The sequence below is a fragment of the Hippoglossus stenolepis genome, chromosome 10 (genome assembly GCF_022539355.2).
Source record: "Hippoglossus stenolepis isolate QCI-W04-F060 chromosome 10, HSTE1.2, whole genome shotgun sequence".
NCBI classification, from domain to species: Eukaryota; Metazoa; Chordata; class Actinopteri; order Pleuronectiformes; family Pleuronectidae; genus Hippoglossus; species Hippoglossus stenolepis.
The window spans coordinates 12,674,464-12,698,887 of NC_061492.1; the positions used below are offsets into that span (position 1 = coordinate 12,674,464).

The window sequence follows — 24,424 nt, forward strand, 5'->3', positions numbered from 1 at the left end:
CCACTTTATTTAACTGAATTGCTGCACAAGCACCATCATACTCTATCCCAAGCACTGAGGTCGACCAACCTGATGCTTCTGGATGTCCCGAGATCAAAAATAGAGGTGACTGGGCCTTTTGAATTCAACAATATTTAAGTAAACTTTGACTTTGAATGTGTTTTTTGTAAGTAGACATACTGTAACTTTACATGAGCAGAGCAGCTCTGGGTTTTGAGGTCAAACTATAGCAGTGCTGTTTTCAGTTTCATATTAAAACACGGGGATCTTTTCTCTGCAGGGGTCGGAGGCTGAAGAGGTAAACAGATGTGATGTGGTGCCTGAAGACTTCCTCCCTCTAACTAACAGGAAGCCTCCATCTCCGTCCTGTGAGGTCGACAGTCTTCATATTGCACAGGGTCCACGAGATCCCACAATGCAATCCAAAATCTTTTTCCCCCCTTTGTTGTTGTTGTTCTATCAGTTTTAATTTATCTTACCAGCGGCACACAGTGTACTGAATTCTTGCTTCTCAAAGTGGCACAAAAAAAACTTGATTGTCACTTCCCGTTTCTATCAAAGGCGAGAGTAATGACGCTGTGAGGTTTCCTGTTTATTCTCTGATGGTTTGCAAAGACAAAACGAGCTGCAGAAGGCCTCCACCACATTACGGGCCTACTGCTGCAGTATCAAAGTTATCTCTCTGTACCTCCTCCATTTTGTTTTCTCACACAGAGGCTGGTTTAAATGTTCAACGATGAGTCAGTAACTTGTTTGTAATGTTTGAAAATCTCAAGTTGCTGTTACCCAGGCAGTCTGACCACGGACCTGGAGGCTTTCACTCGGTGTTTGTTGAGAGAGCAGCTGTGAGTTACCGTCACACAGACAAGAAACTCATCTGACTCTGGTGATTGCCATCTTACTGTCACTCTTCCTTTGTTCAGGTAGCTGTGTGGTGAAATCTCAAGACTTCTGGGTATTTCACAGTTGCCATGATTCACTTCAAATAAAGTTCTTGCATCATTTCCAAAATGCCTGGCTGTTCAAATCGTTCGTCATCGGTGCAGATGGCAAGTTTTTTACCACAAAATCTGGTATGATTCTCTAGAGAACCCATTACATTTTGGTGCAGATCTGGATCATGTGGCAAATCCAGGATTTTTTTTCACAACATTGTGTGACTGGGCATTTTTCAACATTTTCCTTGAAGTCTGAGAGAATAATTCAGGGATTCATGGATCTTGATTAGAAAAATCTGACATTTTTAGGAGACTGATATTTATGAATGTGTGAAAATTGGTCAATTAAAATGTCGGGTTTCATTCATTATGCTCTACTGTTTGACATTCTAGTTCAAACTTTAACCATTTTCTATGAAGTTGAATATAGTGATGTTTTTTGCTGTTTTCTGAGCAAAATGTAAGATTTTGCCTATTATTTTGAAAGTGCAGGGACTCAGCTCTGCTTTAGCCAGTCTGTGCTGGTCTGTGTGTATTTGTATTTTTCCAGAAGAGCGTCACGTCATCAAGAAACTATTTCATCTGCTCACTCAGTCCTTCCAGGAATTTAACTGGCTACAGTGCTGAGAGTGAAAAATGAGACACAAAACCATTGCGTTCCAAAAGTTGCTTTTTTCATTTCAAGTAGCAGGAATCAGACTCACAATCTGTGTGAGAGCAAATATAAAAAAAAAAAAGATTCTGTACAATACAACTTTGTCGAACAAATTTACAACATTTCAAATACAACGTTCCTGCACTGACGACTGCATGAATGTGTCCCAGTGAATCTTTCATGAAGTACAGGAGTGCTTTGCTCCGTCCTTTGCATCCTCTGGTGAACGTGTCAGCGTCATTCATACTATACACACACCTGGGAACTGTCTTAAGACAAAGCCACAAACACTGACGACAGTGAGGCGACTGGTGGATCAATGAGGAGACTTCTAGTTCTCCAGCAGTTCAGGCGAGGTGAAGGAGAAGTCTCGAAACTCCTCCTGGTTGATGTGGGGGATCAGAGGGTCGTCCATGGGTGTGAGCGTGGGTTCTTCCTGAGTGAAATCAGGGTCAAAGTTGTTGACGTCCTCTGCCGTTTTCTGCAGGAGAATAATTGACGATAATTTAACAGCCGCAACGTTTTGGACACAAGGTGAGAGAGTCAAACACTACGTAATGTCTGCCGAGAGTCTTCATGATCACTTATACACACACTATCACGCCATCAATAAAGACGTTCATGTGACTTACGATCCTGGGCTTGAAAGGTGGCTCTAGTTGTCTATGTTCCAGTTTCTCCCAATCGATGTCGGCGAAGAAGGCGTGGCTGGTCACAGCGCTCTCCCCGCCCTCCGAGGCCACACAGCCCAGACGCCAGGTGGGGTTTTTGGTCAAGAACTGTGAAAAATTAAAAAATGGATGAATTCACCAAAGAATAAATAAGGAATCCTAAAGAGATCAGTGTATTGTCAAGAACAGGAACAAAAACAAAGAAGGATCACATTTCAGCTGAGTATTGTTCCACAATCTATTGAAAGTGAGGTAATGTGATGCATGTTACTCAACTAGATCAGACTAGATTTGTTTTGGAGTGAATCCAAACTAGACTGGAGCCAGGAGACATCCAGTCAAACCCCACCTCCGAACAACACACCCACAGCGTCTGGCACCTCCCACCGTGCAGCACACAGTTCAACTAGGTTCAGTAAAGCAGGAGCCTCGGCTTCCTGGTGCCTTACACAACAAACAATAGAACAAGAGAATCACCTTTTGAACTTCGACTCTTTCCTCTCCCACTGAGGTTTATAGGTGGGAGAGGAAAGAGGGAGACGCCCGCACAAAACAAACTAGAGATGGGAAAATTAAGTGCTTATCTCGCCTCTGGGAAGGAAGAGTGGTGTTTTGGACAGTTCTGTCTCGGCCGAGGACACACACACACACACACACCTCAAGGCTGGCGGTGACATTCAGACTAGGCCAAAAGAACTGAATGAGCTTCCGTCTGAGCAGTGACAGCAGAGCAAAGTCACTCCAGAGATTAATATGCCTTATCTGCTCCAAGCACAATTAACTACCAGAGACTCGGCCTCAACGGCTCTCGATGCCTCAGCAAAACTAAGTCCAGAGATTAAAGAGAAGGGGAGGTGGAAGAAAAAGAGGAGGGGGTGAACTTTAAACCCTGGTGTTTTGAGCAGTTTAAATGACATACCCCTCACATACCAATGATAGTTTTTAGAAACATACAACAATGTTTGGATTGATCTCTAAGCAGCAGCTTTTTCCATCATAACAAACTTGCAGAGACTTGACTCCTGTTTGACTGAGGATTACAACTGGGAACATCAACCCGTCTCTTTGAAGTTGGGCCAACAAACATTATGGTTTAATGCCAATACAGCTTTGTGCAGGGATCTGTAGCTGCAAGCATGCATTTGACAGTGTGATTTATAGCTAATGGTGTAAAACTATTTAAAAAAAAGAATGGCACTCAGTACAGCGCATACGTATGTTCGCTAAAGCCGAACAATCCTACGCACGATTGTCTATGTCTTAGCGTTGAAATATAAAAGAACAGATGAAGTGGTCTGATTACCATAATGATTTGTTTGTCATAAAATATAGAAAATTCCTGGATCTTCCCCGTCATCCACATCAGAAAGTAATCATTACTTTCTAATGGGTTCTTCTCAGGCCCAGGCAGCAACCCTCAAAACAATTTAGGTGGAAAACATTTTTGCAGTTTATGTGTGATCAACCAACAAACAAACAATGGAACTAGAATGGCACTTGGTAGAGCGCATACCACCCCCGAGGACCAACAGTACCCTGGAATTCAATCAAGCTGCACAATAGTAAAAATATCAGCCCCCTAAACATGAAAAACGCCCATCCTTGAATCCGGATCCGCACCAAAATTAAATTGGTTCTTTCCTGACCCATACCACATCCGTCCACCAAGTTTCGTGGTAAACCTGGTAAATCCTGTAGTTTTCCTGTAATCTTGCTGACTAACAGACAAACAAATGCAGACGAAAACGTAACTTCCTTGGCGGAGCTGACAAAAACCCCACCAGTACCAATATGCTCCTTAAACCTGGACAGACCAGCAAGGGTCAATCAGTTCAGGAGAAAACAAACTGAGGAAATGCAGAAAAAAAAACTGTTCCACTGACGCTGATGCCATCTTTCCATGGCTCCACGTCAGCTCTGCCATCCTCACCACCAGACACGCCATGTCAGCGTTTCTTCCCAATGAAGCCGTTCTCCAAGACACCAGCGGAATGATACGGAGAAATTGTTCTTTGATTAATCAACTAGTTAACTGATGAGAGACAACTGTGATTGACTCCATTCACCATCTCAGAATTCTGTATTTGATGTTTTGTGTCATGTACATTTAGCATCTTTAGGTTTTAGACAACAGCATTTTACCCTATTTTCTGTCATTTTATTGACAACATGGTCAATTGATTAAAAGCTTCTCTTTTCAGTACTGTATATACAGCATCTTTACTGAAAATTGGCTTGTTATTGGGGCTGGACAATAAAACAATATCAATAATTATCACCATATAATTTCAATCAATAACAATATAACAAAGGCTCAGTATATAATATCTATGCATTGTGAAAGCACATAAAAGGAGGTATACCAAATTATTAATCTACCACAGATTTGCTAAATATTTTTAAGTATTTATCATTCTCTGATGATAAAGAAGAAGGGGCAAAATCTGTCTTTAAATGTGTATATATATATATATATTTAAATAAATATATATAACAAACCAACAAACTCATTATTGATATGTTCTATAGATTTCCATCCTCACTAAACCGTGAACGACATGATGACTCAACTCCATGAACCCGTTTATAGGAACATGGAGAACCTTGTGACGGCTCAACCTTCGGTATAAATAGCGCCGCGCTGTTCAAATCCACTCACACTGACATGCATCTTTATGTAATATGTGACACTGGAAGCTGTGACACAAATCAGTGAGGGGGAGATTGGTTCCAGGTTCTAAGCATTAGCAGTAAGGGCAAGGATAAGAGGAGGAGAAGAGGGTGCAAGGAGAGGAGGAAGTGGAGGGAGGAGATGTATTTATAGCCCGTGTGCTGTGGCTGGGCAGTGGACCATGCCTTAATATAGTTATGTAAGAGAGCAGGGCCAAACAGCTGGCTGGCACAGCTCCACGGGGCTGCCACTCACTCTGCAGTCAAAGTGTCTGAAGGGCAACAAATACCAAACCCTGATCACAGACGTCCACGCCCGAGCTGCTCAAACCTGTCACATCCTCATATATCTCACTGCCGGCTCATGTCCCCCAGTGAGAAATTGATTTCCTTCATTAGTTCAGTTTAAGAGAAAAGGGCCACAAACATTTCCGGCCATTGTATAAGTCTGACGGAGGTGGTCTGAGGAGAGTGAACATCTGCCAAAGAGACAAATACTACAGCTCAGCAGACCTGGCTCTCCTCCAGCTTCATCCACCTTTATCCACCATTAAGTTTCTACTGCCACTGACTGAGGAAACACAGTTAATAGATGCAGACTCACAGCTTTCAGGATGTTCACCGCTTCTGCGCCGAGCCAAGACGCATAAACGATCTCTTCATTGAGGATGGATTCGAAGAGGTCGTCTTCGTTTTCCGCCTCGAAGGGGGCGTGTCCCGACAGCATCTCGTACAGTAGCACCCCCAGAGCCCACCAATCGACAGAGGGGCCATACAGCATCTCCTGCAGGATCTGCGGGGAAACATCACCACAGCAGAGCAATAAAGTTACCCATCGGTGCCCAGCATGGGAGAGTCTGAGCGCAAGCGTCAAGAGGCTCAGTGAGCAGATGTGTGTTTGATTAGTGCGTTTCCACTGAGGCTACACTGAGAGGTGTGTGTTGAGAGCAGCAAAGAGGCCTTTCATAAAACCAGACGCTCGAAATCTCTCAAACACAGGGACACAGACTTAATCACTTATCCTGAAATCAAACCACGTCTGTAAACTTGAATTCTGATGAGGGGATTAGCGATGGTAGCGAGGGAGAGAGGATGGGAACATATGAACTCAGAGAACCCGATACAGGAAGCTGCATGTGGTTATTTTAGTCTTTGATGCAATCTGAAGAAAATTCCCGTATCATAAATGTGGGGGATAAAAGGATCCAACAGTTTGTAGTGAATACTCATGAATGTGACTGCGAGTTAATCATTATGTTACAAGTGTGGTTGTTCTCTTTTGTACATTTTTGTTGTCTGTGTGTTAGGTGCCAGGTGTATGCAAATATTGGTGATATATATATATATATAGATATGGTGAGTGGACCATTTCCCTGCTCAAGCAGATTTATAACCGACCAAAATGGTGATGCCGGGGGGCTCGGTCCCATTTCTCTTCAACCACCAACTAACCACACACCAAACCATCGCTCTGTTTATCAGTTTCATTGTAGGATAAATTGCCTTTATTGGCTCTATTTGAGAAATCAGTGTTCCTGTGGCTGCTTGGAAATGGAGGGAAATTGACCGCCTATTTTTCGACAGGGCGTAGGAACTGACCTCTGGGGCGATGTAATCCGGGGTCCCGCAGAACGTTCCCGTAGCCACACCTTCAAATATGCCTTCTTTGCACATGCCGAAATCTGCCAGTTTGCAGTGTCCGTCTTTGTCAAGGAGAACGTTGTCCAATTTCAGATCCCTGCAAGGCGAGACAAACAGACAGAAACAGAAAGTTCGATATTTGTTTTGATGGATCAACATGTGAAACAGTAAAGGCTTGAAGCTAATCAGAAGAAGAGAGAGAGAAAAAACTAAGTCCAGTCGCTGGTGTCATTTCTAATTATATCTGAAATGAGGTGAGGCAAAAAGTCAAGGTCCTCTGAGGACAGTGAAGTTTCTGTGGCAGCAGGAGACATGAACAGACAAAACCCTGACTGTTAGCAGCCAGGAAAAATGTGATGCATTCACTGACCACTGAGGATGGCAGGACGGAAAAAGTGCTTAATATTTATTCTGCGTGCAGGGAAATAGCAAACTTGAGCTATTGTTAATCTTTTAGTGAAACAGGTTTAACTTACATTGAAGTAAATTGTCTGTTGTCACTTCGGCTGGAGGTAAATAAAGGAGGACTATCATTGTTTTGTTAAGAATAAATTTAAATGTATGTAAAGATTTTGAAACACATTTTGTGTTGGTTATACGTTTTTTTTCCTAAAGAAGTGAATTATAGAATCTGAATTATACCTTAACTACATATTTTAAAATGTATAATTCTTATTACATCTGCTGAACATCTGCTCCTCCTGCGGTTTCTAAGGATATAGAGTGTCATAGTCTATGCCCACTTGTAAAAATGCAATTCGGCTATATAAATAAAACTGACTTGACTCAACAGCTAAAAATGATTATTACCTCTATGAAGGAAGTTGTATTTTCGCCCCTGTCCATTGGTTTATTTGTCGGCAAGATTACGCAAAAAATACTTTTTTCAAACTTTCTTTAACATTGCGAGATATAGTGTTTTTACACAAATTTAACCTGGGAACAATTCATGAGATGAATTATTTAGGGGACTGATATTTAAGAGTGTTTGAAATTTAGTGCAGCTTGATGGAATTTTAGACTGTTGGCCCTATATGCGATCATTAACTGCCACTATTTATTTTTATTACAAACTGTCTTGTTTAGTCTGTTGTGTTTTCTATGTTGTTTCTTTGATTAATATTTCTTATTTTGCCCCTTTTGAAGTGTACATACTCATTAAACATAGATATAACAGTGTGCCTTAATTATTCATATTAACTGAATTGAAAATTAAATCTATATTAATATCGGTGGATGTTTGTTCCTGACTGCTGACAGTGTACGTGGGTGTGTCCATAAGAAAACACTGGAACAGTCTCGTGTCAGCTGGTGCTTTGTCATCTGACAGAGAGATTTAAACTGTGCGAGCTGTAATCTGTGATCAGGTGACTCAGACTTTACACTGAGGTCAGTTTACAGACGCGACATGATTGAAGCCAGACAGAGCTTGATACTTGATAATAAAGAAGGTTCATGCTCACAAATTACAACAATTGGCACATGAACACAACTTTAAAGAAACTATTATTTTATGTCTATGTCCTTTTAATTCCAGACAAATACTATTGAGAGGTTTCTGGTTGATTTCCTCAAAGGAAGAAGACAAAGACAGAAACAGATTCTGAATGTAACAGTGATATTCAAGCGCTGCTGCTTTGGTCGCATTAATCTGGTTTGCTCTAACATAAGCTGATTGTGTAACAGTGACTCATGAAAGGCACCATAAGCACTCATTCACTCATGGTAACTGTCTAGCGCAGCAACAGGCCAAAACAGACCAACTCTGAGCTCATAACCACTCGCAGCACTGCAGCACACCATTCAGAGCATGTAAGGACTTAATACAGCAGGAGAAACTGTGGCTGTATGCCTCTGTCAACCGGTGCAGTTTCAGTCTGCAAACATTTTTTTCCCAGGTTACAGTGACCTTTGACCTTGACCACTAAAATCTAATGAGTTCATCAGTCCAAATGACAGCTGATCAAACTGAGAAGAAGGACAGACTTGAGATATTATGTTCAAGAGTTGACATGTTTTTTGAGGCCACCATGACTTTGACCACCCAAAAGCTAATCCTTGGGTCCAAGTAAACTTTTGTGCCAAATTTGATAAAAATTCACTCAAGGCGTACATAAGATATCGTGTTCACAAGGCAAAATATGTCTTCTCTGAGGTCAGAGCGACCTTGACCTTTAGCCTTCAACCACCAAATTCTAATCAGTTCATCTGTGAATCTAAGTGAACGTTCGTACCAAATTTGTGTTCACAATAATCAGACGTAGAGACAAGCAACCATTTGCTGTCACCAGCGCAGAGGAATAATAAACTTAGGGCCAGTGAATGCACCAGTATAAGTTTGTGTCTGTGATTGTCCTCTTCAGATATATGAATATGATGTGTTTTAGAGACTCTCCAGCACAATTATTGTCCAGTTTTCTCTGAATGTGTCCAGCGAGAAATTAATCTTTAACCCAGACAGTTTTACTAGCACACTCTCATCATCACCCGCCACACAGAGCAGTACACCACCAGTATATGCAAATAACCTTCTGCATCTACAGTATACAGTGCTCCTGTGCTCCTCCATCCACCCGCCTCATCAGACTGGGAGAGCAAGTCTGTCGTGAACCTTCACCTATAGGAAGTGGGTCAGTCGACTGCTGGGGATCCACGTTAACACTAAACATCTGGAATGCGATAACCCTGAGTCAGTGAACTTAAGAAGAAGCTGAAGTAACATGAAAATTTCCAAAGAAGAGAAGAGGAAGTGACTGTGACGCACCAACTGTGTAGTTTGACTGTGGTTAGAGGACCATACTACATGTGGCAGCAGATTAACAACTTCAGCTTTTAACACTGTATCGTGAGTCGGTCGATACAGTGTGTACAAGTGTTTTGTGCATTTTGCACGATGGATTAAATCCTTATGTTTTCAATTTTTATTATTGCATTCGCCAGTCACGTTATGTTTTCACGTGTGTTTGTTTTTCTGTCTTATAGTTAGAAGGATTATGGAGGAGCCATTGGACAGATTATTGTGAAACTTATGGGTCAGAGAAGAACCAATTAAAATTGTATCCATAATTGTTTTACTCCACTTTCTTTTAAATTAGGAAATATAAAAAAAACAAAAAAACATTTATGTTATTTCTCAGGGAATTATTCATGTATCTCCTTCATGAGGGGACAGTTGGGTCATTGTCAGGTGTATGAACACTATGGAGTGCTGTTCCAGTTTGTATTATTTTGAATAGTTTATTCTCTTACACAGTTGAGGGTACACCACAAATCCACACCTCTCTGTCACGTGTAAATCCATTTGTACTGAATTGCATTGCATTGAGCAACTGTTCATAAATATATACTGTGCTTTTACTTCTCTCTTCTCTCCAAACATTTGTCAAAGAGGCTAAACTCAGATTTTAAATACCCTTGTACCCATTGTATTGTTTTTTTAACACTAAATCGTCTTCTAGAGGACGACAGGAAACAGACACACAACAGCGTGGCCATTTGCGAGCGACCATTTGGGCTTGTTATTTTAGTAGTAGCATGCAAACTGCGTGTGGTCTCTTAAGGTGACATGTCATGCTTTGTGGTGCAGGCTGACAGGGAACACAAGGACCACTAAATATAACTCAGGATGTACTGTTAGTTCACATGATGCCCCCCCGCCTCGTTATCATCATGATGAAGTGGCACGAGGCCCACTGCTCTGCCACCACACGCCTGACTACAGAATACACGGACATATCTGAGACAGGAGCAATAACAGGATCACCATAGAAAATCTGAACATTCACTTCAATTTAGTACTGTTGTGCCCTCTATGATAATCTGTTATTGTCCTGCACCTGCTATCAAAGAGTATGGACAGGAAACTGCATATAAAAGGGAACATTTGGAGGGTCAGGGCTGCAAGAGCTTCTCTGCAAGACCTTTCCTGTCTTATCCACCATTTAAAGCACTTTACAGAACATGTTGCATTCATCCATTCACACACACATTCATACAGAGTTTTAATACACATTGCTTTTTCTATCACACACCATTCAAACACTGTCGGCACAGCTCTAGGGGGCAAGGACACTTCTGAATCCAGACTGGAGGTGCCGGGGATGAAATCCCCTACCACGGGATTAAAACCAGCTACCATCTGGCTTATGTCTGCGATGGGAGTGATGGAAACATGACACCCGGACAAACACGTTAATTTGGCAAGACAGAGAGGTGAGAGAGCACGTTTGTGTCGTCAAACCTGGATAAAAACAGAAAGGCAAACTCCTCTGCTGGCAAAGGGGAAGGAGTCAATCGGTCTAGTTTAGGGGGTAAATCTGCATTTAAATAACCTGTGTATACATTCTAATTTTGTACAACCCTCTCAAGCCGCTCCCTTCTACAATTACTGATGGAAAACATTTCTCGAAAGGGAGAACCTGAATAGTTTTTGGAGGAGGATGCAATGTGACCACAGAGGCAACAGATTTATATGTTCTATGGCCTAAAGGGCTGCACTGATGCTCCCACTGAAATGGGAAGTGAGGAAATAATGGCCGAACAAACGCTATGAGGTCAACACATCCATCTTAAAAGAGTACGCCAGAGATTTTTTTACGTCCCTCTCATGAAGTTGGGAAATTTGCAAAAGACAAATGGTCAAAATGCAACAGAGGTCAAAGTACAGCATCCAAAAGGTCCTCCCCTCTTCTTCCCTTGTTCGACCACGTTTGTTAAATGTCCTGAATCTTAAAATCTATGTTTTAAGTTCATGGTCTCCAAACCCACATGGATACATGATCCTAATTTTATTATCAGGAGTTATTATTTTTATATTACCAGTTTTTTCTCCCTCACAACCAAAATATAATCATCTATTTTGTTGTATTGTTATTTTCATTGCTGTAGCGTTGCAATTTATTCTATGGCAAGGACCTTGTATTCCAACTTTGCAGAAAAGGTGCAATATAAATAAAGTGTGTTTTGATTTGAAAATATTATTTAATCACTAAAAAAATTGACTAAATGACTCGATAAAGTAATAAAACTATTCATTTTTAGATTTGGAGACATTTCTGTGGACATATTTTCTACTCGGTTTGATTCCAACTGTTGCCTGTGCTCCTTTGTTCCCACCTGTAGATGATGCCTTTGCCGTGCAGGAACATGAGAGCAGATGTGATCTCTGCCGTGTAGAAACGTGCTCTGGGCTCTTCAAACTTCCTGGACTTCTGGATGTGAAACATTAAATCGCCGCCATTCACAAACTCCATCACGAAGAAGAGTCGGTCCTGAAAGAGAAACAAAACAGGGAGATGACATTCACACAGGAGCCTCACAGAAGATTCCCCCCTGTTATTAAACAATCAACGAGCCAATGACCACGGGCGTGTCGGGATTGCTCCGAGGAAGACACGCGAGTGCTCCTCGTCAATTTCACTTGTCTGTTTAATGGATTCCTGTGCAACTAACCACAGTTTAAAGTCAGTCGGGCAAAAAAAACCTGATCAAACCCATTAATCTTTCGTTCTCATTACAGGTTGCGGTCGATATATGATCTGGAAAATGAGACCCTGGGGAAAAAAAGACTGCAGCAGGACATGATGTACAAATCTTCTTATAAAGCTTCCTCAAGTGTTCAGGACATTCAGCTACAGCTTCTTAACTGCTCTGTGGCTCAGTGGTCGGTTTTTTTAAATCCTGAGATTACATGAATAGTGTCTGATAAATATGTGTTGCACATGCAAAGCAGGCAGCGCTCTGTGTGTTGCAGCTGTACAGATGAGTAATTCTTTAAATCCCCATGAGAACAGTTAAGGTTTGACATATGAAGCCCAAGGCTCAAGTGTTGTTTTTCTTTTACTAAATTAAAACATTTTATGAGAGAAATCTGTCTCTGCAGATGCTTTTTCGAGAGATGGATGTTTTTAGTCCATACTCGGTTAATGGTGCTTCTGGGATTTCCAATGTTTAGTTAAACCAAATCTGTTTTGCAAGAATTTCTCCAAACCTCTGTGAACTCGATGAGCCAGAAGCAAGATTAGATTTGATGTTTGATGGTTACGAAGACTAACGCTGATAAGCTGCCTTGTTGACGAACAAGTCTCCAAAGACGCAGACGTTTGGTGAAAGTATCCACTTCACCACAGTTGAAACCACGACCCTCATCACCTCCCCCGCTCTTTCCATGCACACTTACACTCATGAAAATAGACTTTGAAGAATCAATATATAATCATTCTAATTGAAATATAACAGCATTTAAACCACAGATGATTTTATACTTTTAAAAGACATACTTTAAAATTAAACTAAAGCAGATTAAGAGTCTACGGTCTCCTCTCAAACAGGAGACTGGAGAACTGCTGCCACCTGCTGACCACTTCCTGCAAAGCAACATGGAAACCAAATGGCCAGAAAACATCAACCGGGGTGGTGGGGGGAGCACATCTAACTCAAACGAATGAGTGACTGCCTCAGAGATTCATGCACCCACATACAGTGGAGGAGGAGTTGTGTCTGTGGTGCTCACATCGCTCAGAAATGACATAAAGCATCAACGTCCCAACGACTTCTACTGAAGACACAGACCCAGTACAAACTTAATAGCTTTTAGAGTTATAGTGACACTGTTCTAAAGCTGCTCTTGATTTATTAAATGTCCTTTTTCAGACTTATAGGATCCACAAATAGAATCCCATTACCCTCCATTGTACCAGGGTGGTTGCAGAGATCTCAAAATGGTTTTCAAATCCAAAAGTATTGGTGTGATTTGGTTAATTTTTGTGAAACGGCCCATCACAGCACTTATTGGTCAGCAAGGCAGTAAGAATGAAGACTGTATTCCTCCTGTTTCAGCAACATCATCTAATGTCCGCAGATCAGACATTATTACAAATATAAAGAGTGTGTGTTTGACACTCTGATCTCTTTGTTTGCACATTACTCTTGAAATAACAGAACCTGTTCGTGCAACAACTTGGTCTGCAAATAGTTCTCAGGAGTTTAAGAGAGAGTGTTTTCGATAAACGATCATATCAGCTGCACTGCAACAAATCTAAGAGTCTTCAGCTTCAGACGAGTGGATCTGCACCACAGCATTCATCAATAGGTACATTTTCAGCAGGTATAATGTTTTTGTCTTTGTTTGGTGTGTTTGCACTTTCAGACTTAGCAATAAGTACATCTACAGCTGATGTCAATGTCATCGGTTTGGTCATGAAATGATGGTGGATGAGACATCAGGCAAGATATCAGAATTCATCCTCAAGCATTTGATGGTCTCCAGATATTTCAATTAAAAAAACCACACACACACACGCACGCACACGCACGCACGCACGCACGCACGCACGCACGCACGCACACACGCATCAGAGATGAGGAGTTCATGAAAGTTTCTCAGTGGGGAATGAAACCAATTTTACAAAATAAGTCAAATAAGTCTTCATAGTATCACCCATTCTGAAGCAGATTATCACTGGTACAAAAATCTGATCTAAATAATTTTATTTTGGATATATATCTTTTCTACACAGCCATCTGGCGACCACCTGAAGTTGACCCCTGTGGAGGTCGGGACGCGGTTTGAGATAGATAGATACCTCCCTGAATAAGTGAAAACAATGACCTGTTGGTGCCAGCAAAGGAAAAGTCTGACGACCCAAAAGCTTTTTTACCATCGATATATATTTACAGTGGCCATTGAACATTTCACTGACCCGTGTCTGGAAGCAGCAGTACAGCTGGGTGAGGTAGGGGTGACAGCGAGCCAGTGACAGCACCCTCTTCTCCGTCATAGTGCACTCCACATCATCGTCCTGCAAAATGATGTCCTTCTTCAACACCTTCACAGCAAAAACTCGCTCGTTGGAGTCAAGCCTCGCCAGCATCACCTGCAGATCAGAATTCAGACGTGTTATTCAGTGTCACCATGATGCTGAATCAGAATAGGTGAGGTTTATTTTTATAAGTAAATATACTGTATATTCTGTTGATAGGAATACTGACAAATAACTTTTAACACCTACAGGTACATTTTCTAACTGGTAACCGTGTCCCTTGGACTATCTTTGCCATTTATCACCCAGGTCATCATTTCATTAGCATTTACTAATAGTGAAAATAATCTCTTGTCCTTCCCACCTTTCCAAAGCTGCCCTTGCCCAGCACTTGAAGGAACGTGAAGTCTGTAATGCCGAGTCGAGGCGTCTGCGACTGAGATTCTGTACTTTCCCTCCTGTCAGAGGGCTCCCTCGACTGCCCCGCACTTTTATACTGTCAGGACAAAAACACACAAACAAAAACAACACTTACATTCAGTTAACAGTCATTTAAACCATTTGAATCAGTTTGACAAAGAAAAACTGAGCCTCCATACCAATGTGTCTTGTTTAGCGAGTCCTCCCGCCTGCAGACCCATCTCTGCAAGCTTATTGGCCAGTTCCACACTGTTGACCCCACAGTTCGGCGCCACGTTGCCTTTGCAGCGGATGTGAACGTTCATTTTACAGACTGAGGAGAGATAGAAACAAAACAGGACATTTGAGATCCTGATTTTGAATTTGACCGGTGAACGTTGAAGCGGGTCTTACTTTTACATTGCAGCCCCTGCCTCACGATTCCCCAGAGCAGGGAGCCACAGTGGTCACAGAAAGTGGGCGACTTGTAGTTGTGGATCTTGAACATGTGAGGGAGGTTGATGCTGAAGCCTTGGGTTACGGGCTGCAGAGAGAAGATAGAGGCACTGTAAACAAACAACTGTGGATTGCCACAGTATGTTCACCAATGCGTGTGTATCTATGTAATCTATTACATAATTCAAGAAATCTGTCTGTATGTGGCTCGTATGTCTCGAGAATCGTTCATCTTAGGACCCAAGAAATGTTAAAAAATCAATTTTGAATAAACAGGTGACCAGCGCTCTGTAGCAGCGACGGCTGGAACTCATCATTTGGATTTTCCAAAGAAGCAGATACTTCTGCAAAATATAATTTAAATGATTTAAATGTCTGGTTAAAATGCTAACAAGTGTATTTATGGCGACATATGCTATAACCATCATGTGTGGAAAATTACAGCAGATTACTGTGTTCTAGCTCAGTGGCCACTTCTGAAAAGAAAGAGGAACCAGTCTGCTGGTAACTGCAGGTGTTATTTAGATGTGTGTGTATGTGTGTGTGTGTGTGTGTGTGTGTGTGTGTGTGTGTGTGTGTGTGTGTGTGTGTGTGTGTGTGTGTGTGTGTGTGTGTGTGTGTGTGTAGGAGGGGGCTATCTAACAGGCTATATTTTTCACATCCTGTATTACAAAAGAAAAACCTGCTTGAAATGTGTACAATAACAGCGACAACATGGAGGACGACTCATTAAGTTGAATGAAGTGTGTGAAGCTGACAGTTCAATTATTGCTACCTTCTCTTTTGCCGGGCTCTTCATGCGCGGACACACCGTCACGACCTGCTGGTGGCATCGTTTGTGAACCACACAGGTACACACTGAAAAGACAACCAGGCAAACTCATAACTCACGGCTGCACGTTCAAATAAACTGTGTCTACGGGCAGAGGAGGAAGAAAAGGAGGCGTACTGACCCTGACACTGGTAGCCCTGCTTCCCAAACACACCCCTGTAACAGAGAACAGAGACACCGTCAGTTTACAGTCCAGACAGACGCGTGCAGCGGGCAGCAGTGACCCGTCGTGGCTCGACTTGCTCACCAGATGAACTCTTTGCAGTGAAAACAGAAGGTGGGCTGGCGGAGGAACGTGGACATGAACTTGTGCCCGTTGACCTGGTGGATCCTCCGTTTCACCGCCCCCTGACGCTTCCTCGTGAACTGCTTGTGGGCCCTCTCTTTCACGATGGCATCGTCTGGAAATGGGACAAGAGCAAAGGTTTGATTTCTAAATCCACAAAACTAACTCCTGAGAGACAAGGTTTGGTCATATAGAGCTGGTCGCTGTCTTCGTATGCAGGGGTTTCATTGAATTAAACATCACAACTTATGCATAAAACAGGTCACAGGACTCTGTACATCACCTCTTCGCAGACTGTTTCAGGTTATGGTTTCTTTTCTTCTTTTTTTTTTTTACCCACAACTTTATTTTTTTGGTTCACTCTTATTTTCCTATGCTGTCATTTCTGGCCACAGCAGGCATCTTTTTTCAGCTAAACGAAAACCACAAAACATTCGCTGTTCACCACCTACAGAAATCGAAAAGCAGACAGAAAGAAATTTGCAAATAGCTGCTGAAGAAAGTGAAGCACTTGGCTACTAAAGAGCAAGATATTTTCTGCAAGAGTTGAAGTATAGATTCAGAAGATGGAGATCGGTTGTTCCTTATTCACCAGATGTGTATTTACTTTATGAAGCAATTGATTATTTAGTAAATTAAATGTCTGAAATGTTTCAAAAGTGGCTGTAACTTTTTCCCAGAGCTCAAAGCATCTTTAATTTACTAACCTACAACCTCAATTTAAAATTTTAAAAACATGAAAAAACATTTTCAAATACTTTTTTATTCACTTTGTATTTTTAACATTTAAGGATTCATAAACTAAAATGTATCTGCCACATACCGATATCTTCAAATATTAACTTTTTAAAAAAAAAAATGTATGTGACATCCTTCCCCAAATATAAACCTATGGAATCACTATTTGTGTCTAATCCCTTAAGTATTTATACCACACTTTACATTTAGATTCTACCTCTTCCTTGAACTGAACCAGCTTGGGTAAAGATATCACAGAAGAATTATGGACAGCAGCCCCACAGGCTCTTAAAGTTAAAAGAACTGCATCAAGTATCAGAGAGAGGCTTTGCATGTTGCAAAGCTTTGCATGTCGGCGCTCTCTTATTATTCAAAAAAATATTGTTGTTTCATGAGGTTAGGTTTTGCAGTGAAGCCTGATGACAACTGAAAAGAACAAGGAACTAGTCCCCAACAGACCAGACTTCTCCTTCCAGAAACCAACAAGGTCACCCCCCCCCCCCCTCGCTTATCTGATTTCAAAGGCTTCCTCCCATTGGCCAAACGATCCTGTGTGTGCACATGTCCAAGCTACAGATGTGTTCAACACAGACGTCTGAAGAAAGCAAACTGCAGTGGAAATGCTAACAATGGCGTCAGCGCTGCCCTACCAATTTGAGCCCAACTAGTGGGTGGGGCGTGCATGTTCCACGTTACTTGGTGACGTGGACACTTCACAGTGAAATAGACAGGAATGCAAACAAGGTGTTTCAGACACAGAGTTTTCTGTGGGAGACAAAGACTCTGTTCGGCCTCTGTTACTTTGCAGAATTTCGACATGCAAAAAAAAAAAGCTGCACAACACCCTGAAGAAAAGGGAGTAACTCGACGACAATGAAAGTGACTGAGTTAGCAGAAATGTCAGGCACCTCGGTTTAAGAATGTGTGAAAACAGAAACAGAAGTTGGATGGTGGTGATCGAAGAAAAGTCAGAACCGTACCGTCAGTGAACGATCCAGTGAGTGTGATGAGGACAAAGACTTTGCCCTCTGGCTCCAAGTCCATCTGCAGACACAAAAACACAGACACACAATATTCATATAGGTGATGAGAAACAGACCCGACAGATATTTAGATCTAATACAACTATTTTAGGCAAATTCATTCTAGAACTACAATGGAACTCGGAGCACATACCTCTGCTGAGAACCAACAGTCCCTTTAAATTCAATCAAGCTGCACCAATGTTCACACACTCATAGATATTGGTTGCAGTGTGCCTGATTTTTTTTTTTGTCAAGATCCATTAATTATTACCTGAGAAACTGGTGAAAATGTAAAAATAAAACTCCCTGTCCGCAAAAAAACTATTTCCGTGGGGGAGTTAATAATCCTTAGTTGCAGAACTGATTTAAAAACCGTCACTCTGTCAGTATTGCTATATTGTATGTGCTGTGTTTGATCTATTGCTGCACAGGCCAATGATTGTTTCCAACTCAGTGGACAATACAGTTTTATACTATTTTGTTAATCTCTAAATTCCCAGAGCCGCCCCTTTATAAATATCTGAAACTATTAAGGACACAAACTAAAATATATTTAACAAAAGGTAAATGACTTAAAAAAGGCATATTTGATTATTTTGAAACTACTGGAAACTTTGAAGACTTTTTGTTTGTTGGCGCAAATACATGAGATTGCGTCCATTTGACGAAAGCATCATTCCTTCAGCTGTTCTGCTTCACTGAAGATGCACATATAAGTGTTTTTTTTTGCATTCTTCTGTGCCTATGTAATGTCGGAGGAATCTGGACGCCCTGACAGAAACAAGAGAGCACGTCAGGCAGGTCAGGCTGGTTGCACAGGCTGATGTTCAGCTGTGAATGACGACGACGATTCATGGGGACGTACAGAGTGGATTCTTCTTAGCGACGGGAAAACAAAGCGCGCCTACTTCCTGCAACAACCACGGAATGGAAACTTAGGTCACTGAACGCTCAAATTAAATGTGTTGAAGTCACACACAGACTCTGCCTGGAAAATATTCACTACCCACATAACAAGAAAGATACATTAGGAAACAAACTGCGGCTCAGTCGGTGCATTTCGTGGCTTAAAATTGAAGTAAATGTTCATTTCACTTCATCAAAAAGATGTTGACTTTTTCCCCTGCTATACCTGCTGATATCTTGTGTCTCAATCTACAGTCTAGACAACAAGTCTGACTGTGAAGATTTGTCCTATCAGAGGCATCTTAATAACTAAAAAGCTGTTGTGCATCAGGGACTTTATGATATTCCCTCTCCCATCAAATAAGACACCTCAGCTGGACAACAGGAGATAAATTAAAAGGTCAGGTTCATGTTGTGTTTTTTTTTAAAATTAGAGGTGCAAATTCACACTTTGAGTTTCTCAGCCTCCCCTGCAGCCCAGCAACAAAAAAAACACATTCAGCAAAAACTTTTTTTTTAATTTATTAAAAACTGGAACTTTGACTTTGCACAGAATAAGGAATGTGAACTACATCGCCCCCCCCTCACCTCATCACTTTTATTACCTCTGCCAAGGAGGTTACGTTTTCACCTCTGTCTGTTTGTTTTTATGCAGGATTACGCAAAAACTATTTGGATTTCTTCAAAAACTGGGCCAAGAAAGATCCCATTATAGTTTGGAAAATATAAATTGCGTCATAGGACATTTTGACCAAATTCTAAAGGAATAATTCATTGATGAAAACTAACTAATTTTTAGTAAGTATAGGAAATTTGGCTTGATTGAATTGAAGGGGACTGTTGGGCCTTGGTGGAGCTACGTGCTCTACTATCTGTGAAGGTGTTTCACCTCTCATCCAGAAGCAAGTCCAGTTGCTTATGTAGACTTGTGCACCTCCTGAAAATATGTGCTCTACTCAGTGCCATTTAATAATGACTTTAGGAAAGGACATGTGGACATACAACAGCAAACACTTGGTATTCACTGTACAGATAGATATGATTGTGAGCCTATTCTTTAAGATGGAGCACACATGATGTATCAAAGATGTGGGACATGACGCTGTAGTTAAAAAAAAGCAGAACATTTACCAGAGGAGGAAGTTTCTTCTATTTTAAAAACTGGGGCCCATTTCAGCCGAGCGAGCAGCACACTGATGGAAAATGTCGAGGAGCCATTATTAACCCACTTTCCGTTTCAGTGTTTCTCAAGCCTGAGAGACTACTCACACACCACAGATACATGAACACTGACTACAGTCAAAACCTTTTGATTTCCAATAAGTGAGTAAAAATTCAAAGATGTCACAATGTGGTGTCATGAAGTAGCAGGTGGGAGGCCAAGGAAACTGACTCTGCGTGTTTAAAAATACAGACGGTCGATGTCTCAGATGGATGATGTCAGTTTGTTTGTGGGGTTTGAGATAAATGGTTAAAGAAATTATTAAACCGTCTTATATCGACTTATCTCGTATGTCTATATAAATAAATATATGTCTCCATATATAGGTTTCTTATTTATCTACTTGGACTTAAATTACACAGTACTATCTATCTATCTATCCACGAACCAACAGAGAGACAGTGTTTAGCAGTGAGCCCTTGAGCACTGATCTGTGGTGGGAACGCTGTGATAAACGGCAGCGTGGGCGTGTTAAGGCTTGTGCCGCATATGTGAAACACACCAGCCCAGCGCCGCTTCTGTACAGCGCCGAAGAACACAGCCTTCACTGTTGAGATTTAGCCGAAAACAACTTTGAGGACGTGACTAGAGGTGACAAAACCAAACTGCACAAACCAATCACATGTTCTAAAGCTAAAGACCAAGCTCCACCGTTAAAAACCACTTCCTCTCCATGCTCGGGGTATCGCTGAGGGTGGGCTTCAACATTTTCCCACAGAAGTTTCACACAAAATGAATTTCTTCACTCTCTGACGCTTTGAGGAAATGGTGGTGATCAGTTGTAATGAAATGCATATCTTGACCAAAATAAGTATTGCTGTGTTCAAGTGAAAAATTAAGTAAATGCTGTGTCACAGACGTTTACACAATGTAGTATCGTTCCGGTATATGAGGTAATGTGGTCAGAAAGATAGATGTGGATGGTCAACGTCATCTTTTATTCATTTGTATTAAGTTGGTAATTTATGTGCACATACGTTTGTGATATTTCAGCATTTGTCTTCAACCTACAGTGTTTTACAAGCTTTTAATGTTTTTCTTTTGTCTGTTCTCCTCTTACTGTAAAGTCCTTGTTGTCACTTGTTGTCATTCTTCTGAAAAATGTTGCTTAAATGACAAAAGCTGTATCGGCTTGAGGAGAGTATCTGAATATTAGAAAAACTCTGCATTTAACGAGAGTTGTGGTACGTAGTCGATACCACCTCAGCCTCCTCCAGGCCTGGACAGGTTCAGGTTACAGTCAGCAACACCTGCAGTGGCTTATAGTGCTAAGGGGCTCAAAGTAAGAGAGAGGAGGGAAACTCCAGTTTAAAACGGGCAGCTCTTTGTTTGAGTCTGGATGACACAGCGACTTATAGAATACTTTACACAAGACATTTAATCTGAGCTTTGATGACGGCCCGTTATTCCCTGAATTGTCCAGTGTGCAGCTCTATCTTTAGAGACACTCTCAGTTCCTTAACGCCTCCATCAACCTATTCCGGTTAACTTTATGCCCGGGTTACTTCTGGAACGAGAAGTGATATCATCATATATTTTATAATACAGGGAGGTTAAATGTTGTGTAGGCCTGGGCAGCGTGCATGTGTTTGTGCACTCTGCATTGTGGTGTAAGTCTTCAGAAGTAGAATTAACACCTCTGCAGAGAAGCAACGTTTGTGGTTTGACTGGTTTCAGACATTATTTGCTGATGATCACAGTGAAGTACAATACACTTGGTACAAATACCACCAGGCTGACTGAGGCCCCCCAACCCCGGACTAATGCATATGGATATATTTAATATTCGACTGACTGATTACAGATCTGCAGCACTGATGTGCAGTAACAGGTCCTGCATTAATGTCTAGCAAAGCAGAGGATTTCAACTCTGACTCGTTTGTATATGTGTCGATATTGAGATGACACGTAAGATTTTAAATTAATGTAATTATCATTATAAATTAGCATTTTTCATTTTAAACTTTTAGATGAAGTATATTATTGGCATGTGAATGCATGGTAAAACCACACGGTGTTACATCATCCCTCCCTCCTTTAATGGTTAGTGGGGTGGAGGGATGGGTCAACTGGGACCCCTTGGAAACACGTGCTCCTGGGCCCCCTAAAAGGTCGATCAGCCCACGTTCAGAGCAATAAGGGTTGGACACATGATTTCTGCATCACTTTCCACCGGAGGCAGATATTTCTTATTGTTGGGGAGGACAATAAACAAAGAGAAAAATGAATAGATGAAAGAAAAAATTCTCCAGTGAAAGGGGGACACACATATATACTAAAGTTCATACTGTACATAGTATTGTTCATGTTGCAAATATATTTTTCTAGTGTTTGTAATCTTTATACACTATTCTACATTTTCAGCTGATTGCTAGTATGTTTAAACCAACTGGGCAATAAAACCTGATTCGGATGTTTAAAAAGTTATATCATTAGAGTTATAATAAATATAATAGCTACCCGTAGCCTATATATGTGCACTAGTAAAGAAGCAACACACATTAAGCGTATCATATCCCTAATTAGATTTTGTTTTATGGAAGAGGCAGATCTCCAATATGTTGCCGTCAGTGAGTAAAAGTTCTAAACGTTACTAAGACTTCCATATATATATATATATTTATCTATATATATAAATATATCAACATAGATTGATATCTTTGCAATAGTAGTGAGGGAGGGGGGCATCTCTCTGTTACCCCCAGGATGGAGGGGTCCGGACCCCCCCAGTGAACGCCGCCCCTGCTTCCCACTCACCCATCCCTCGAAGGTCTCCCCGCTGTTGGAGGTCTGGATCAGGTCCTCGAACTGGATGGTGCAGTTGGCCACGAAGTCGTCGTATCCGATCGGCGTGTCGTGGAACACCGCCAGCTCGATGCGCCGGCCGTCGCTGACGTTGAGGCAGAATTCCTCGTTGTAGGTCGGCGTGTTGCTCTTCTGCTTGGTGTGGGTCTGTCCGATCTTGTAGTCGTCCACCTTCACCACGATGTAGGGGTCCAGGGCCGGCTGGGCTTTGTGGAAGATGACGCTGTGGCGGAGGGAGAAGGTGGTCGGCTTCAGGTCCACCGCCTCGCCGATCCGCAGCTTCAGGTACCCGTTAAACTTCATGCTCGGAGCGGTACAAGTTTTTAAAAAACAACACAAAAACAATAAGACTTTTTAAAAAGTATATAAATCCACGCCTGCTTCACATAAACTCTGAAAAACAGCAGAGATGTGATAAACTGTCATAATCGTTCCACTTTGCGTTAACTCTTGCGCACTTTTGCGTCCATCCTGCGCATTGATCTCCTGTCAATCTGTTTCAAGAAGCTTCTGTCAATAGGAAGAAGCGACACGGACACGAGGAGGAGTTCCGCATAACTTCACACGAGTCAAACACATAACACAGACACACACATAACACACACACACACACATAATACACACACACAGGCCGCAGCGGCTCCACCTGTCACTGACGCCCCACTGTGTCATATGATCACATTTGTAGTTCCCGTTTCGAAAGAGGACTCTGCGACTACACTGACCATGATGCACCGCTCCGTCCCCTGAAGGTGCTGCGTTCACCTGTCCTCTGCTGAGGGGGGAAACTGTCGCCCTCTAACGGCTGATGTGGTGAACTACAAGACAGGACATCGAGTTTCTTTCTTTCAAAATCACTCGAGTTTTATTGTAATAACCTTGAATCCAGTGGTAGAAGATGATCCATCACTCCATCAATTCATCATCTATCCGTCCATCCATCCATCATTCCATCCATCCGAGATCAACACGACTGGACAACATCTTTCTTTCTTTCTTTCTTTCTTTCTTTCTTTCTTTCTTTCTTTTTTTCTTTCTTTCTTTCTTTCTTTCTTTCTTTGTTTGTTTGTTTCTTCCTTACCTCGAATCCATCCATACAGAAATAATAATAATAGTAATAATACAAAAATTAAAGGCAGAGTAATAATATTCTTATTATTATTATTATCACTCTCCCATTTCTCTCTCTCTCTCTCTCTCTCTCTCTCTCTCTCTCTCTCTCTCTCTCTCTCTGCCCCCCTCTCTCCCTCCCTCTCTCTCTGTCACTCTCTCTGCCTATCTCTCTCTCTGTCTCCCTCCCTCTCTCGCCCTCTCTGTCACTCTCTCTCCCTATCCCTCTCTCTGTCTCCCCCCCTTTCTCTCTCTCTCCCTCCCTCTCTCTCTATGCCCCCCACCCCTCTCACTCTGAGGGTGCTGCCTG

At 41.7% G+C, this 24,424-nt stretch overlaps 1 protein-coding gene across 1 annotated transcript; it reads right to left on the bottom strand.

Annotated features, from left to right (window-relative positions):
* Positions 1–1,590: 1,590 nt before the first annotated feature.
* On the bottom strand, positions 1,591–23,600 carry prkcha (protein kinase C, eta, a). Its single transcript, XM_035168701.2, has 14 exons — positions 22,957–23,600; positions 18,027–18,090; positions 16,270–16,423; positions 16,144–16,178; positions 15,966–16,048; positions 15,149–15,278; positions 14,935–15,068; positions 14,700–14,831; positions 14,276–14,449; positions 11,691–11,845; positions 6,534–6,672; positions 5,539–5,727; positions 2,226–2,372; positions 1,591–2,074 (listed from the first exon to the last, which is right to left on the bottom strand). The coding sequence occupies exons 1-14, from the start codon at positions 23,305–23,307 to the stop codon at positions 1,925–1,927; spliced, it is 2,037 nt and encodes a 678-aa protein (XP_035024592.2). The 5' UTR covers positions 23,308–23,600; the 3' UTR covers positions 1,591–1,924.
* Positions 23,601–24,424: the final 824 nt, after the last annotated feature.

What these genes read in the sequence shown, in the direction of transcription:
- prkcha (XM_035168701.2), bottom strand. Translation starts at nt 23,307, where the DNA reads ATGAAGTTTAACGGGTACCTGAAGCTGCGGATCGGCGAGGCGGTGGAC. An exon ending in AGAGCCCGGCAAAAGAGAAG is followed by an intron (nt 15,279 to 15,965) that starts GTAGCAATAATT and finishes TTCTCTCTGCAG; the next exon opens with CCCGTAACCCAAGGCTTCAG. An exon ending in CGGATTACATCGCCCCAGAG is followed by an intron (nt 5,728 to 6,533) that starts GTCAGTTCCTAC and finishes GTTTCCCCGCAG; the next exon opens with ATCCTGCAGGAGATGCTGTA.